The 13,834-nt window shown below is 37.6% G+C and overlaps 1 protein-coding gene across 6 annotated transcripts in view; it reads right to left on the reverse strand.

Moving 5' to 3' along the window:
• Positions 1-13,834, reverse strand: part of Pik3c2a (phosphatidylinositol-4-phosphate 3-kinase, catalytic subunit type 2 alpha) — a 105,889-nt gene that overhangs the window by 44,339 nt on the left and 47,716 nt on the right. For all 6 annotated transcript variants that reach the window (XR_015630475.1, XR_015630478.1, NM_001108500.1 and 3 more), the window contains 5 exon segments: positions 10,202-10,359; positions 7,458-7,578; positions 6,522-6,633; positions 4,139-4,218; positions 3,948-4,011 (listed from right to left, as the gene is read on the reverse strand). Coding sequence is in view for 4 of the 6 variants with exons in the window: in NM_001108500.1 (NP_001101970.1) it covers positions 3,948-4,011; positions 4,139-4,218; positions 6,522-6,633; positions 7,458-7,578; positions 10,202-10,359 (535 nt within the window). In the remaining 2 variants the exon portion in view is untranslated.

The raw sequence follows: 13,834 nt of genomic DNA on the forward strand, positions 1-13,834 counted from the left end.
AATAAGATATAATACAGGAGATGAAAGATCCTTTTTTGAAAGGTCAAGGATAACACCAAGATTTTAGTGTGATTAAATGGGAGAACAGAGTTGCTATTAATTAAGGCAAAATAATAATAGTAATTTTTTTTTTTGGTTTTTTTTTTTTTTTCGGAGCTGGGGACCGAACCCAGGACCTTGAGTTTCCTAGGCAAGTGCTCTACCACTGAGCTAAATCCCCAGCCCCAATAATAGTAATTTTTAAAGTAGAGAGGGTAATCTGGGAAATACCAGGGGTATATATGGGATATTTCTATCTTCTCATTTTGTTCTGAACCCAAAACTTCTCTTAACATATAGTCGTGGGCCATCAAGAACGCCCAATAGATAAAGGAGTTGAAAGTCAAGCCTAATGACCCAAGTACAATGCCTTGAAAAGGGGCAGAAACAACTTCAGAAAAGGGAAAGAAACAACTTCAGGAGTACTCCGACCTCCTCTTGAATACTGTGCATGTATGAACACACACATTCATACTCCACACCCCCACAGATGGCTCTGCAGTAAAAGCACTTGTTGCCAAGCCTGACAATCTAAGTTGAAGCTCTAGGACCCATATGGCCATATGGTGGAAGGAGAGAAATAATTCCTCCAAGTTGTCTTCTAAAACAGCCCCTTCGTGTGTATGTGTGTACGTGCGTGCGTGCGTGCGTGCGTGTGCGAGAGAGAGAGAGAGAGAGAGAGAGAGAGAGAGAGAGAGAGAGAGAGAAAGAATGAATGAGAATGAATAACTATTTATGGGGTTAGAGAGATAAGCACACATTAAAATCACTTGATGCTTTTGTAGAGGACCTCCTAGCACCAACATGGTAGCTCACAATAGTAACTTCAGTTCCAGGATATTTGGTGTTCCTTTCGGGTCTCCTTTGGCACCAGGCATACAAGTGCACAGGTGTACATGCAGACAAAACACTCACACATATAAAATAAAAATAAAAATAATTTTTTCCAGGCGTGGAGAGCATAACTTTAATCCCAGCTCTTAAGGGGCAGAGAGGTATGTGGACCTCTTATAAGTTTAAGGCCAATCTAGTTTACATAGTAAGTTCCAGTCTGGCCAAGACTGCATACTATGAGCCTGTCTCAAAACAAAACCCACCAAAATAAATAAATAGACCTTAAAAAAAAAAAAAAGAAAAGCAGATGTAAACTAATCTACAGAAAGACTGAGAAAAAAATATAAGTACTACAGGATAGAGATTGTGTGCATGCCTAATGACCTGAAGTACAGTTTCATTTTACTGTTACAATGGGCCAGCAAGATTGGCTTGCCATGAGCACAATAAGCTGAGTTTGATCCCAGGACCCACATCATAAGAGTAGAAAAGTGACTCCTTCAAGTTGTACTCTGATTTCCACATGTATACTTACAGACATATCCATGTCCATTTACAGACACAACAAATACTCTTTTTCTTTAAGGAGTGTTAGCAATGAAGGCATAGTTATAGTGGGTCCCTAAAAGAATAGGAAAAAGCAAATAGCAAAACTTTGCAGCTTATTGCTGCAAAGAGAACAGATGAGTGGTGTGACTGATACAGGATTACATGGGCTCTCAACATTTTATATGTATGTATGTATGCATGTATGCATATGTTATTTATGAGTACTACATGTGTGTTTGGTACCCAAGAAGACCAGAAGAGGCCATCAGGTCCCACAGAACTATAACTACAGGTGGATGTGAGCTGCCATATGAATGCTGGGAGGAGAACCCAGGTCCTTTGGAAGAGCAGCCTTAATTGCTTAATTGCTGAGTTAACTCTTCTCCCACTTCTGCAATGATTTTTCTTAGCACCTCAACTAGTCTTTTTTTTTAAAAGGGATTTATTTATTTATGTTTGTATGTTTAATGTATGAATGCTCTGCTGAATGTACACCCGCATGCTATCAGATGCTCTTATAGATGATCATGAGCCACCTTGTGGTTGCTGGAAATTGAACTTAGGACCTCTGGAAGAGCAGCCACTGGTCTTAACTGATGAGCTATGTCCCCAAGCCCCCTCAACTAGTCTTAGAGCTGTTAAGATACCATGTATACTTTGATTAATCCCAAGTATATTCTCTCCACTTGGGAAAAATTTCAGGTTCACTCACTTCAGGTTCTCTTTTGGATGACATCTCAGACACCCAAATTGGTTACTTTCCTTGTCACTGTGACTAAATAACTGACAGAAACAGCTTAAGGAAGGAAATTATTTGGGCTTATTGCTTCAGAAGATTCAGTGTACCAACACTGTCTCAGGATGTGATATTCAGTATTTAAATATGTTGATAAGAATATACTAGTAGTAGGGCTGGCAAGATGGCTCAGTGGGTAAATCCTGACAGATGACCCTAGTTCAATTTCAGGAACCCACATGGTAGAGAGAACCAACTCCTGTAGGTTGTCTCTCAGTGTGCTGTGACACATGTATATATACATACAGACACAAAATATACAGTAATTAGCAATCTATTTGTTCTACATTTCTGTTTCTCATAACCTGTTCTTATCAATTTTATCCCCAAGTGTTGTTCAGCAGTTCTCTTTGTAACACTCACAATGCTCTGCTTTCTTTTACCTCAACTGTTACAAAAATCCTTTTCTCTGAAACTAATTCTGCCACCTTTAAGCCTCATCTTTACATCATGGCCCATCTAACTTTACAAGACAGAGCTAAATAATTCACTGAGTCTGTGCTTGGCTAAAAACACCTTAAGTGGCTAGAACCAACTATATGTAAAAGATCAGCCAACCTTTTCTATAAAGGATCAAATAATAAGGGGTTAGAAATAAGGCTCTGTGGTTAAGACCACTTATTGCTCTTATAGAGTACATAGGTTTGATTTCTAGCTCCCACATGGTAGCTCACAACTGTCTGGTAACTCCAGTTCAAGGGGACTTGATTGTTTCTTTTGACTTTTGAAGGCACCAGGCATGTACATAGTACATATACCTATAGGTAAAACACACACATAAAATAAGAAAAAATTAAAAAAAATTTTTTAAATGGTTTTGGCTTTGCAAAAACTAAAAGTCTACATTCTAACTACTCAACTCTAATATTGGAATATAAAAACATCAAACAATATGAGCAAATAGGTTTAATGGGCTAAAAAATTCATTTATGAACTATAATGTAATAACTTTTGTCTAATCATGTCGAATGTTTTCTTCCTTCCTTCTTTTACAAATTTTTATTTTACATGTATGACGTTTTGCATCACTTGCAAGCCTGGTGCCTGAGAAGGTCAGAAAAGGGTGGAAGTATCCTGAGACTAGAGTTACACACAGTGGTGAGTCACTATGTAAGTGCTGGGAATCAAATACTACGGAAGACCAGCCAATGCTTTTAACCAATAAGAACTCTCTTTAGTACATTTCATTTTACATTTACATGCTATTATAGAACTGCTTACTTCCATGTATAATGTATGTACACTTCTGTTTATAGGCCCTTCTCAACTTTTTCTGGCTAATTCAAACTGTTTAAGAGTTAGCCAGAGGGGGTTGGGGATTTAGCTCAGTGGTAGAGCACTTGCCTAGCAAGCGCAAGACCCTGGGTTCGGTCCCCAGTTCCGGGGGGGCGGGGGGGGGGGGAAGAGTTAGCCAGACAGTTGCTACCACCAATAAGTTAGCCACCAATAAGATTCATCTTTTCTGGGTCAGAACTCAAAAGGGTTTTAACTATTGCTTTGTCTTTTCTTTTGATTTTTTCTTTTATATGCTGGCTAGAGCCCAAGTATGCTTTTTAAACTCTGATGCTCTGGGCTACCTTAATCTTTTTCTAAAATTTCCCCTACCTGCTGTCCACTGAATGTGCATGGCTAACATGAAGTACATAGTTTTAAAACATTTAATCTAATTCCATAACTAGAATTTCAGAGAAAACAGAAACAATCTTTAAGTTCTTATACCAAAACTTACTTCAGTTTGTAGAGCCAGTTCTACTTGGTAGTGATAGGAATCTAAGAGTTCTTCAACAGGGTGTCTGAAAGAAAAACAGGTATCTTGGCTGAAGACTATCTTAGATAAAAGTAGTTGTTTTGATCACAGAAAATATATTCACACCCAAAACAAAGTTTGAAAATCTGTAATGAATGTTTTAGATGCTATACCTTGTCATGACTTCTTTATAAGGTTTTTCTATTTGATACAAGTACTTGTTTAAATCCACAGGTGCTTCATCATCTTCTGCCTAAATAAATTCATACACACATGTTTAAGAAAATGAAATATAACAATTTGGTCATTCTATCAAATTAAGTATAGTTAAATAGATGATGAAATTTTAAAATTAGACTAATTTTTGAGGACTGGAGATAAAATGCTATCAAAACTATTATTTATAATTGACTCAATAAGTTAAATTAAGAAAAATTCATTTCTTAATTGCCTTAAATGTTTTATTATTTGGGTCTGGAGAGATGGCTCAGAGATTAAGAGTACTTGCTGTTCTTGCAGAGGATCTAGATCTGGTTCCTAGCATCCACATGGTGGCTCATAATCATCTGTAATTCCAGTTCCAAAGATCTGACAGGCAGTTCTGGCTTCAATGCACACCAAGCAGAAGGTACACATACACGCATACATACATGTAAACACTCAAGCACATTGAATAAAAACAAATAATTATTTAAATGTTTGACTATTTATTTACTTTTATATGTATGTGTACAAGGGTGTGTGCATACATGCATGCATTTATGTGTAGAGGCCAGAAGTCAACATCATATATCTTGCTCTATTGCTTTCTAGCTTAAGCTTTAAGACAGGACAGGTTCTTTCCCTGAACTTGAAGCTAATCCATTGGCTACACTGGCTGGTCAGCCAGCCTGGAAGGTCTGTCGGTCTTTGTCTCCTTAGTGCTGAGACTATGAAAATGCTCTGTTATACCTAGCTTTTTACAGATATTAGGGATCCAAACTGTAGTCCTCAAGCACTTTATCCACTGAATTACTAGCCCTATATGACCCTGTTAATTTTAAAGAGAAGGCTGGCCTTGAACTCTTGACCCTTCTGTCTTTTTGCTGGGATTATAGAAGCATACTATCATATCTGAACAAAACTTTTATTTAGAAAATATTTTATGTGTATGGATATTTTGTCTGCACCTATGTGTATCTATTGGTGCATCATGCACATGCCTGGTGCATCATGTGTGTCCCTAGTGCCCTGAGAGGCCAAAACAGGATGTCAGATCCACTAGAACTGAAGCTACAGATAGTTGTGGGCTGTTCTATGGGTACAGGGAATCAAACCTAGGTCCCGTGGAAGAACAGTGAGTGTACTTCTTAACCCCACAGTCCTCTAGGTAGCCAAAACTTCTATTTCACAGAGCCAGCAGTATGGCTCAGAGGGAAAAGGCATTAGCCCCCAAGCCTGATGACCTGAGTTCCATCTTTGAGACTAACATGGTATAAAGAACACAGGTTCCCACAACTCTCACAAGTTGTCTTCTGATCTAAACACACCCATACCATGACATGCCTAAGTACACACACACACACACACACACACACACACACACACACACACACACACAAAACATAAATGAAATTCATTTCTTAAAAATGGAAGATAAATGTTCCTAAATCTAGTTTACGATGAACAAATAAAGCAAAAACTAAGCTGGGCCAGATGGTGCACACCTGTAATCCAGGTGTGGTAACAAATCTGAGGTCAGTGTGGTCTATTTAAGGAACTCCAGGACAGCTGGGCCTATTTAGCAAGATTCGATCTCAAATAATCAAAGGAGTAAGAGGGTGGGCAAAATCTAGAGTGGGACTAGATGGGGATAAGGTCATTTGAATTTCTGCCTTTTTTTCTCAGTAAGTTTTGTCCCATTCTCTGCTCATCACCATTGAGAAAAATACTAATTTCTCCTGCCATTCCACATTATACAAACTTATTCAAGAGAAACTGAAAACCTTATTTAGTATTCCAACCCCTTTCTTCTTTTCTCTCTTAATTAACCCTGAAATTTTCACTCTTGTGTAAGACTATTAAATATGAGACTATGCTCTTGCAATGAACTAAGTAAACTTACCTTTTTCTTTAAAATCTAATGAAAAAGCAAGGCTAAGGATGTAGCAAAGTTAGAAGAATGACTAGCATAAAGCTCTCAGTTCAGTCTCCAGCACTGCATAAAACTGGCCATGGGTGACACAAGGTGATCCTTAGCTACTCAGTGAGTTCAAAGCCAGTCTGAAATAAAGGAGACTAACTCTTTCCCATTTAAACAAACGAACAAACAAACATCTTTTGTTTGTTCAGCAGACTCCATTCTTTCATTTTGCTTTTCAAATTTATACTTCTAGATCTATTTGATGTGCTACCTCAACTTCCATGACTAAAGATCTGAAGAGATTATTGCTGGAAACAAGTGTATCATCCCAGCATTCCAGCCTGGTATAGAAAACATGGAAAACATATAGAATGAAAAACCTGTCAGCTATCAGAATTATTTGGACTCACTAAATGCAATTCATAAACACTTACTGTTCGAGCCAGATTCTGGCACATTGCACTGAAGGTCAAGAGTTGTAATTTAATCTCTGCGTCCCATTTTCGACAATTTTGAATATGTTCGTGACTTCCAAGGCAATGATTACTGTTAAAATACATGAATTATCCACCGGTATTATTCTATTCAAATCACAAGTTATAGACATAAAAGTAAACTACAAATTGTATCTGTATTAGAAATTAAAGAAAATGGTGAAACACGGTTTTTAAATTAACTGTAAACATTTAAGCAGGAATTTTTCCATATGAGTCAGTAAATATGAAAGGCGATAGAGGCAAATAAGAGTATAATGCCTCAATCTTTAAAACAATTGGAGAAACTATAACAAATTACTGAAGTTCATACAGTGATTATTGCAGACAAATAAAAGTCAGTTAACAACTGACTCCTGTATATACAGTAGCTGCATGCTACAAAGAAGAATGGAGTCTACAAATGAGGTGATTACTGGCCTTTTAGAAATAAGCATTTTATTCTGTTTTTAACCAATAGACTACAACTTTTCACACATAAGGATATTAAACTTAAGAGAATATCATGTCTTCCTTATTTCTATAATCCCACCACTATCTTCAATACAACATATCTCAACATAAGTTTCAATAATATGACAAAATATACTTCTTATATTTCATAAATATATAAAAAATAAGTATATAAATGAATGAATGAACTTAGGAACAGGGCCTCACTATGTAGGCTAACCTATATTTCAATATGCAGATCAGGCTGGTCTCAAGTTCACAGAGATCCACCTGCCTCTGCCTTCCAAGTCCTGGGATTAAAGGCATCGACATCATGCCTAACATTCAAATATATTTTTAGATTACAAATCTAAATTGAAAAAGATTCTAATTTAAGGTATTAAAAGTGAATTTCCAAAGATACCACTCAGTAGTTAAACTTACTTCTGTAGAACCTCCTCTTGACCACAAACTTTCAGAACGTAGCTGCCAACATCCACTTGATTCAAGTCATCATGTACCCAGCAAAGGGCTTGCATTATAATTATGTCTACAGTAGAACTCACTGAAAAAGAGTTACTTGTCATTTTCATTTTGTTCACTTACCTCTAAGAATTACTTAAAATCTAAGAGACGACTGTACAACAGAGATATAATGCAAATTGTAGGCCACATGTATTACTTTAAATTTTCTTTCTTGGAGACAGGGTCTCACTATGTGGCCCTGGTTGGCCTGGAACTCACTATGTAGCTCACACTGGCTTCAAACTCATTGGAGGGCTGAGAGATGGCTCAGCAAGTTAAAAGTACTGGCTGCTCAAATCCCAGCACCATATGACATTTTACAACCATCTATAACTCTAGTTCCAAGGGATTCAATACCCTCTTCTGGCCTCCACGGTCACAAGGCATGCAAAATGAAACACTCGTACACATTTAAAAAAACAAAAAAGACAGATCCATCTGTTTCTACCCCTTGGCCCATCACACTCAACCATTTAAAATTTTCTAATAGCTATGAAAACAGAGAAAGAGGCTAACTTGAGAAGTGAGCAATAGGGCAAAGACTGTGTGTGTATATGTTGGAGGTGGGGAGGGGACAAGTTTTGATGTAGCCCAGGCTGGCCCAGAATTCACTATAAAGCAGAGAATGATTTTGAACTTGTGATACCTTTTCTGCATCCTAAGTGTTGGGATTACAGGTATGTACCATTATGCCTAGTTTATGTGGTGCTGAGGATCAATAAAACGTATCTCATGGATGCTAGACAAGCACTCTACCAACTAATCTATATCTCCAGCCTTATAAAACTAATTTTAATAATGTTTTATTTAGTCTAATATAAAGATTTATTTATTTAATGTATATGAGTACACTGTAGCTGTCTTCAAACATACCAGAAGAGGGCATCGGATCCCATTCAGATGGTTGTGAGCCACCATGTGGTTATTGGGAATTGAGCTCAGGACCTCTGAAAGAGCAGTCGGTGCTCTTAACTATCGAGCCATCTCTCCAGACCCTTAGTCTGATTAAGAACATTAGTTTAGAGGCAGGAGTATCATGAGTTTAGGCCAGCCTGGGCTACATAATGAGACCCTATCTTAAACAAACAATAAATTGTGTAAATATATGGTTTTTAGCATTATCAGTATTTTTTAAACTACTGAACTATTTTACATTTTCATTTATATTTTTTTTAGACTAAGGCTCTGAATTCAAGTGTATATTTTGGATCTACAGAATGTACCATCTACATGAGCCACATTTTAAGGGCTCTACAATCTCTATGAAAGGTCTATGTAAGTCACAACAATATTACAGTTCCTTCAAATAGGGCAGTAGTCAGCAGTACCTAGCAAGCAGTGTCTTAAAGCAAATGATAAAGAAAAAAGTACTAAATATTTGCATAGTAAATTTTCCAATGAAGAAGAAGAAACAGAGCAAGTAGGCAGTCTTACTCTTGCTAACATGAACTAATAATATGACAACAATAAGAAAATTAGTTTTCAATTTTTCTTAGATTACTTTTAAATGTGTGTATACACACACACACACACACACACACACACACACACACTCTGTGTGCATGCCAGACGCCAAGAGAGGTCAAAAGAGAGTGTCATATGAGGTGGGACTAGAGTTGAAGCTACAGTTCAAGGGCTCCAAAGCCTCCATTAGCTTTGTTAGACAGTGAGCAGCCATGTGGATGCTGGAACTTAACATAGGTCCTCGGTAAGAGCAACAAGTGCTCTTAATCACTAAGCTAACTCTGCAGACCCAAATTAAAGTTTTTAAAATTATCTATTTTTATACTTAAAACTTTTATGCTCAACTTTTTTCTATACTTAAAACTTTCATGTTTAACTTTTATCCTACTGCACCCCAGGACAGGGTTTCTCTGAATAGCCCTGGCTGTCCTAGAACTAGCTCTATATATCAGGCTGGTGCCAAACTCACAGAGCCGTCTTCAGACATATCAGAAGAAGACATCAGATCCAAACACAGATAGCTGTGAGCCATCATGTGGTTGCTGGGAATTAAACTCAGGACCTCTAGAAGAGCAGCCAGTACTCTTAACCCAATGAACCATGTCTCCAGCCCTGAAAGGCTTCAGTCTTACATGAAGTTACTACTTTAGGAATAGGAAACTTACCTCACCATTCAAATCTCACTTAAATAAAACACACTATAAACATATCCAGGACACAATTCTAGAAAGAATGTTTACCCAAGCTTGGAAGGAAAAATTAACACCAAAGGGAACCTTCCCTGCAGAGGAGATCAGAAGTGATCTGAAGGTTCGTATCACTGACAGCTCTCTGTAAGAAAGTACTTTTCTTGCCATAAAAGTAGAAGAAAACATTATAATTAGCCTTGATAGCTAATGCTTTGGGGCCTTAGCTAAAAACCAATTTATTATATTCAGAGAAAAGTCCTGCAGTGACCTTGTTCCCTTAACCAGAAAACTTCCCAAGAGAATGCAGACATTTTAAAAGGATACCTAATGATTAAAAAAAAAAAAAATTGTTGGAGGTTGGGGATTTAGCTCAGTGGTAGAGTGCTTGCCTAGCAAGCACAAGGCCCTGGGTTCAGTCCCCAGCTCCGGGAAAAAAAAAAAATTGTTTTATGAGAAGAAAGGATATATTGGCATTGAAAACATTTTATTCCTAGTCAACACAAAACTTACCATCACATGTAAAAGTAACTGGTTGTTGAAACCCTTCAATTTCAATGGAGACCTTCACACTGGCATTTTCCCCACACATGTTTCTTTGCACTGTGACTGGACTTAACAAATAGCCTGGATTTGTACAGTGATCGGTATATGGAAATTTGGTCTTTAATCTGTTCAAAAGAAAGAAGATATTAAATGTTTTTTAGTTTTTCTAAGCTGCATTTGAGAGCCCTGAACAAGGCTTTACATGCTTTCAGTTACTCAGAGCAGCTCATGAGAATGACAATGAATGAACTCCTGTTAAAACTCCAAACACCAGCATGTGCCTTTTAAATAAAAGGGAACCAAGAAAAAAAGAAGAGATTAACTAGTGCCAGGATATCTTTGGTAACACTGTCAACAAGATCCAGGCATTCGAGAGAGGGCCAGCATCAAATTAGGTTCTCTGCTTTAGATTCTTAGGCTGCACAATGCAATTACATAAACTGGTCTATTTTAAATGAATTATTTATGGCAGGGAAAAAATGTAACTAAAATTGTAAATAAAGAGGGATAAAAAGTTTCTGTCCTTTCAAAATATTATTTCTAAGTGAAACTTTTTTCCTATAAACACTGTGATTATAAGACAATGGGGGAAATGGGTTTTCATAGTGGCACAAGGCCTTACATTAAGTGCTACGAGGGGACTTTAAAAGGGTCACATGCAAATGTATTCATTGGAGCAACACAGTTAGATGTAAATCCATGAATGTAGTATGTGGCTCATCTCCAGACATGGCTATGAGAAGGGAGCCAGTGAGATGGCTCCGTAAATAAGTGCTTGGCACCAAGCCTGAAAATCTGAGTCAGTCCCTGGGATTCACATGGTAGCAGAGAAGCAATTCCTGCCTGCCATCCTCTAACCTTCACATGTTTACAAACATAAACTTCACGACAACCCTTAGGAATAAACACATACTTGCCATGACATGTTCACCAACACACAACTCACACTCACCCATTCACACATAAGCACAATGAAAAAATAAACAAATGTAAATAAACGTTTTTAAGATAGGGGGAAATTGAACACTGTTAGCACATGCTGGAAATACTGTCACAGGTCCCAATAACTGACTTTTTCCTGGAGGTTGGTAACAGAATCTAGTCTCCTTACCTAATCAGTGTTTCTTCTCCTTTTTTGCAGTGCTGGGATTGAACCCAAGACCTCATAAATGCTAGGAACCTAGGTATATACACCATCAGTGAGCTATATATTTAGTCACCATCTGGTTTTCATGAGGCCTTAAATGGAATGCATGCTGGAAATATTGTTTATGTGCTTCTATAACTAGTAAACAATTTGGGGCTTTTGAGATGGCTCAGTAGTTAAGAACACTGGCTATTCTAGCCCAGGTCCAGATGGGTTTATAGTGCAGAATTCTACCAGACCTTCAATGAAGACCTAATACCAATATTCTTCACACTATTCCACAAATTGGAGACATAAGGCACACTACCCAACTCGTTCTATGAAGCCACAATTGAACTTATACCTAAACCACACAAAGACCCAACAAAGAAAGAACTTCAGAACCAATTTTCCCTTATGAGTATCAATGCAAAAATACTCAATAAAATTCTCACAAACCAAATCCAGGAACACATCAAAACAACCATCCATTATGATCAAGTAGGTTTCATCCCAGGGATGCAGGGATGGTTCAATATACGGAAATCCATCAACATAATCCACTATATAAGCAAACTCAAAGATAAAAACCGGGGTTGGGGATTTAGCTCAGTGGTAGAGCGCTTGCCTAGCAAGCGCAAGGCCCTGGGTTTGGTCCCCAGCTCAAAAAAAAAAAAAACAAACAAACAAAAAAAAACAAAAAAACCACATGATCATCTCATTAGATGCTGAGAAAGCATTTGACAAAATTCAATACCCCTTCATGGTAAAAGTCTTGGAAAGATCAGGAATTCAAGGCCCATACCTAAACATAGTAAAAGCAATATACAGCAAACCAGTAGCCAACATCAAACTAAATGGAGAAAAACTTGAAGCAATCCCACTAAAATCAGGGACTAGACAAGGCTGCCCACTCTCTCCCTACTTATTCAATATAGTTCTTGAAGTTCTAGCCAGAGCAATCAGACAACAAAAGGAGGTCAAGGGGATACAGATCGGAAAAGAAGAAGTCAAAATATCACTATTTGCAGATGATATGATAGTATATTTAAGTGATCTGGAAAGTTCCACCAGAGAACTACTAAAGCTGATAAACAACTTCAGCAAAGTGACTGGATATAAAATTAATGTAAACAAATCAGTAACCTTCCTCTACTCAAAGGATAAACAGGTTAAGAAAGAAATTAGGGGGTTGGGGATTTAGCTCAGTGGTAGAGCGCTTGCCTAGCAAGTGCAAGGCCCTGGGTTCAGTCCCCAGCTCCGAAAAAAAAAAAAAAAAAGAAAAAAGAAATTAGGGAAATAGCACCCTTCACAATAGTCACGAATAACATGAAATACCTCAGTGTGACTCTAACCAAGCTAGTGAAGGATCTGTATGACAAGAACATCAAGTCTCTAAAGAAAGAAATTGAAGATCTCAGAAGATGGAAAGATCTCCCATGCTCATGGATTGGCAGAATTGATATAGTAAAAATGGCCATCTTGCCGAAAGCAATCTACAGATTCAATGTAATCCCCATCAAAATTTCAACTCAATTCTTCATAGAGTTAAAGCAATTTGAAAATTCATTTGGAACAACAAAAAAACCCAGGATAGCAAAAACTATTCTCAATAATAAAAGAACTTCTGGGGGAATCACCATCTCTAACCCCCAGCTATATTACAGAGCAATAGTGATAGAACCTGTATGGTATCGGTAGAGACATGCAGGTAGATCAATGGAATAGAATTGAAGACCCAGAAATGAACCCACACATCTATGGTCACTTGATCTTCGACAAAGGAGCTAAAACCATCCAGTGGAAAAAAGGCAGCATTTTCAACAAATGGTGATAATTATACTGGCAGTCAGCAAACTGATTCATCCTTATTGCAGTGTACAAAGCTCAAGTCCAAGTGGATCAAAGACCTCCCCATAAAACCAGATACACTGAAAGTAATAGAAGAGAAAGTGGGGAAGAGTCTTGATCACATGGGCACAGGGGAAAATTTCCTGAACAGAACACTGATGGCTTACGCTCTAAGATCAAGAATGGATAAATTGGATCTCACAAAATTGCAAAGCTTCTGTAAGGCAGAGGACACTGTCATTATGACAAAACGACAACCAACAGATTGGGAAAAGATCTTTACCAATCAATCCTACATCCAAAAAGAGGGCTAATATCCAATATATAAAAAGAACTCAAGAAGTTAGACTCCAAAGAATCAAAAAACCCTATTAAAAAATGGGCTACAGAGCTAAACAAAGAATTCTCAACTGTGAAATACTGATTGGCTGAGAAGTACCTAAAAAAATGCTCAACATCCTTAGTCATCAGGGAATGCAAATCAAAACAACCCTGATATTCCACCTCACACCAGTGAGAATGGCTAAGATAAAAAACTCAGATAACAGCAGATGCTGACAAGGATGTGGAGAAAGAGAACACTTCTCTACTGTTGGTGGGATTGCAAGCTTATACAACCACTC

This window comes from Rattus norvegicus, chromosome 1, assembly GCF_021556685.1.
Source record: "Rattus norvegicus strain SHRSP/BbbUtx chromosome 1, alternate assembly SHRSP_T2T, whole genome shotgun sequence".
Classification (NCBI taxonomy): domain Eukaryota; kingdom Metazoa; phylum Chordata; class Mammalia; order Rodentia; family Muridae; genus Rattus; species Rattus norvegicus.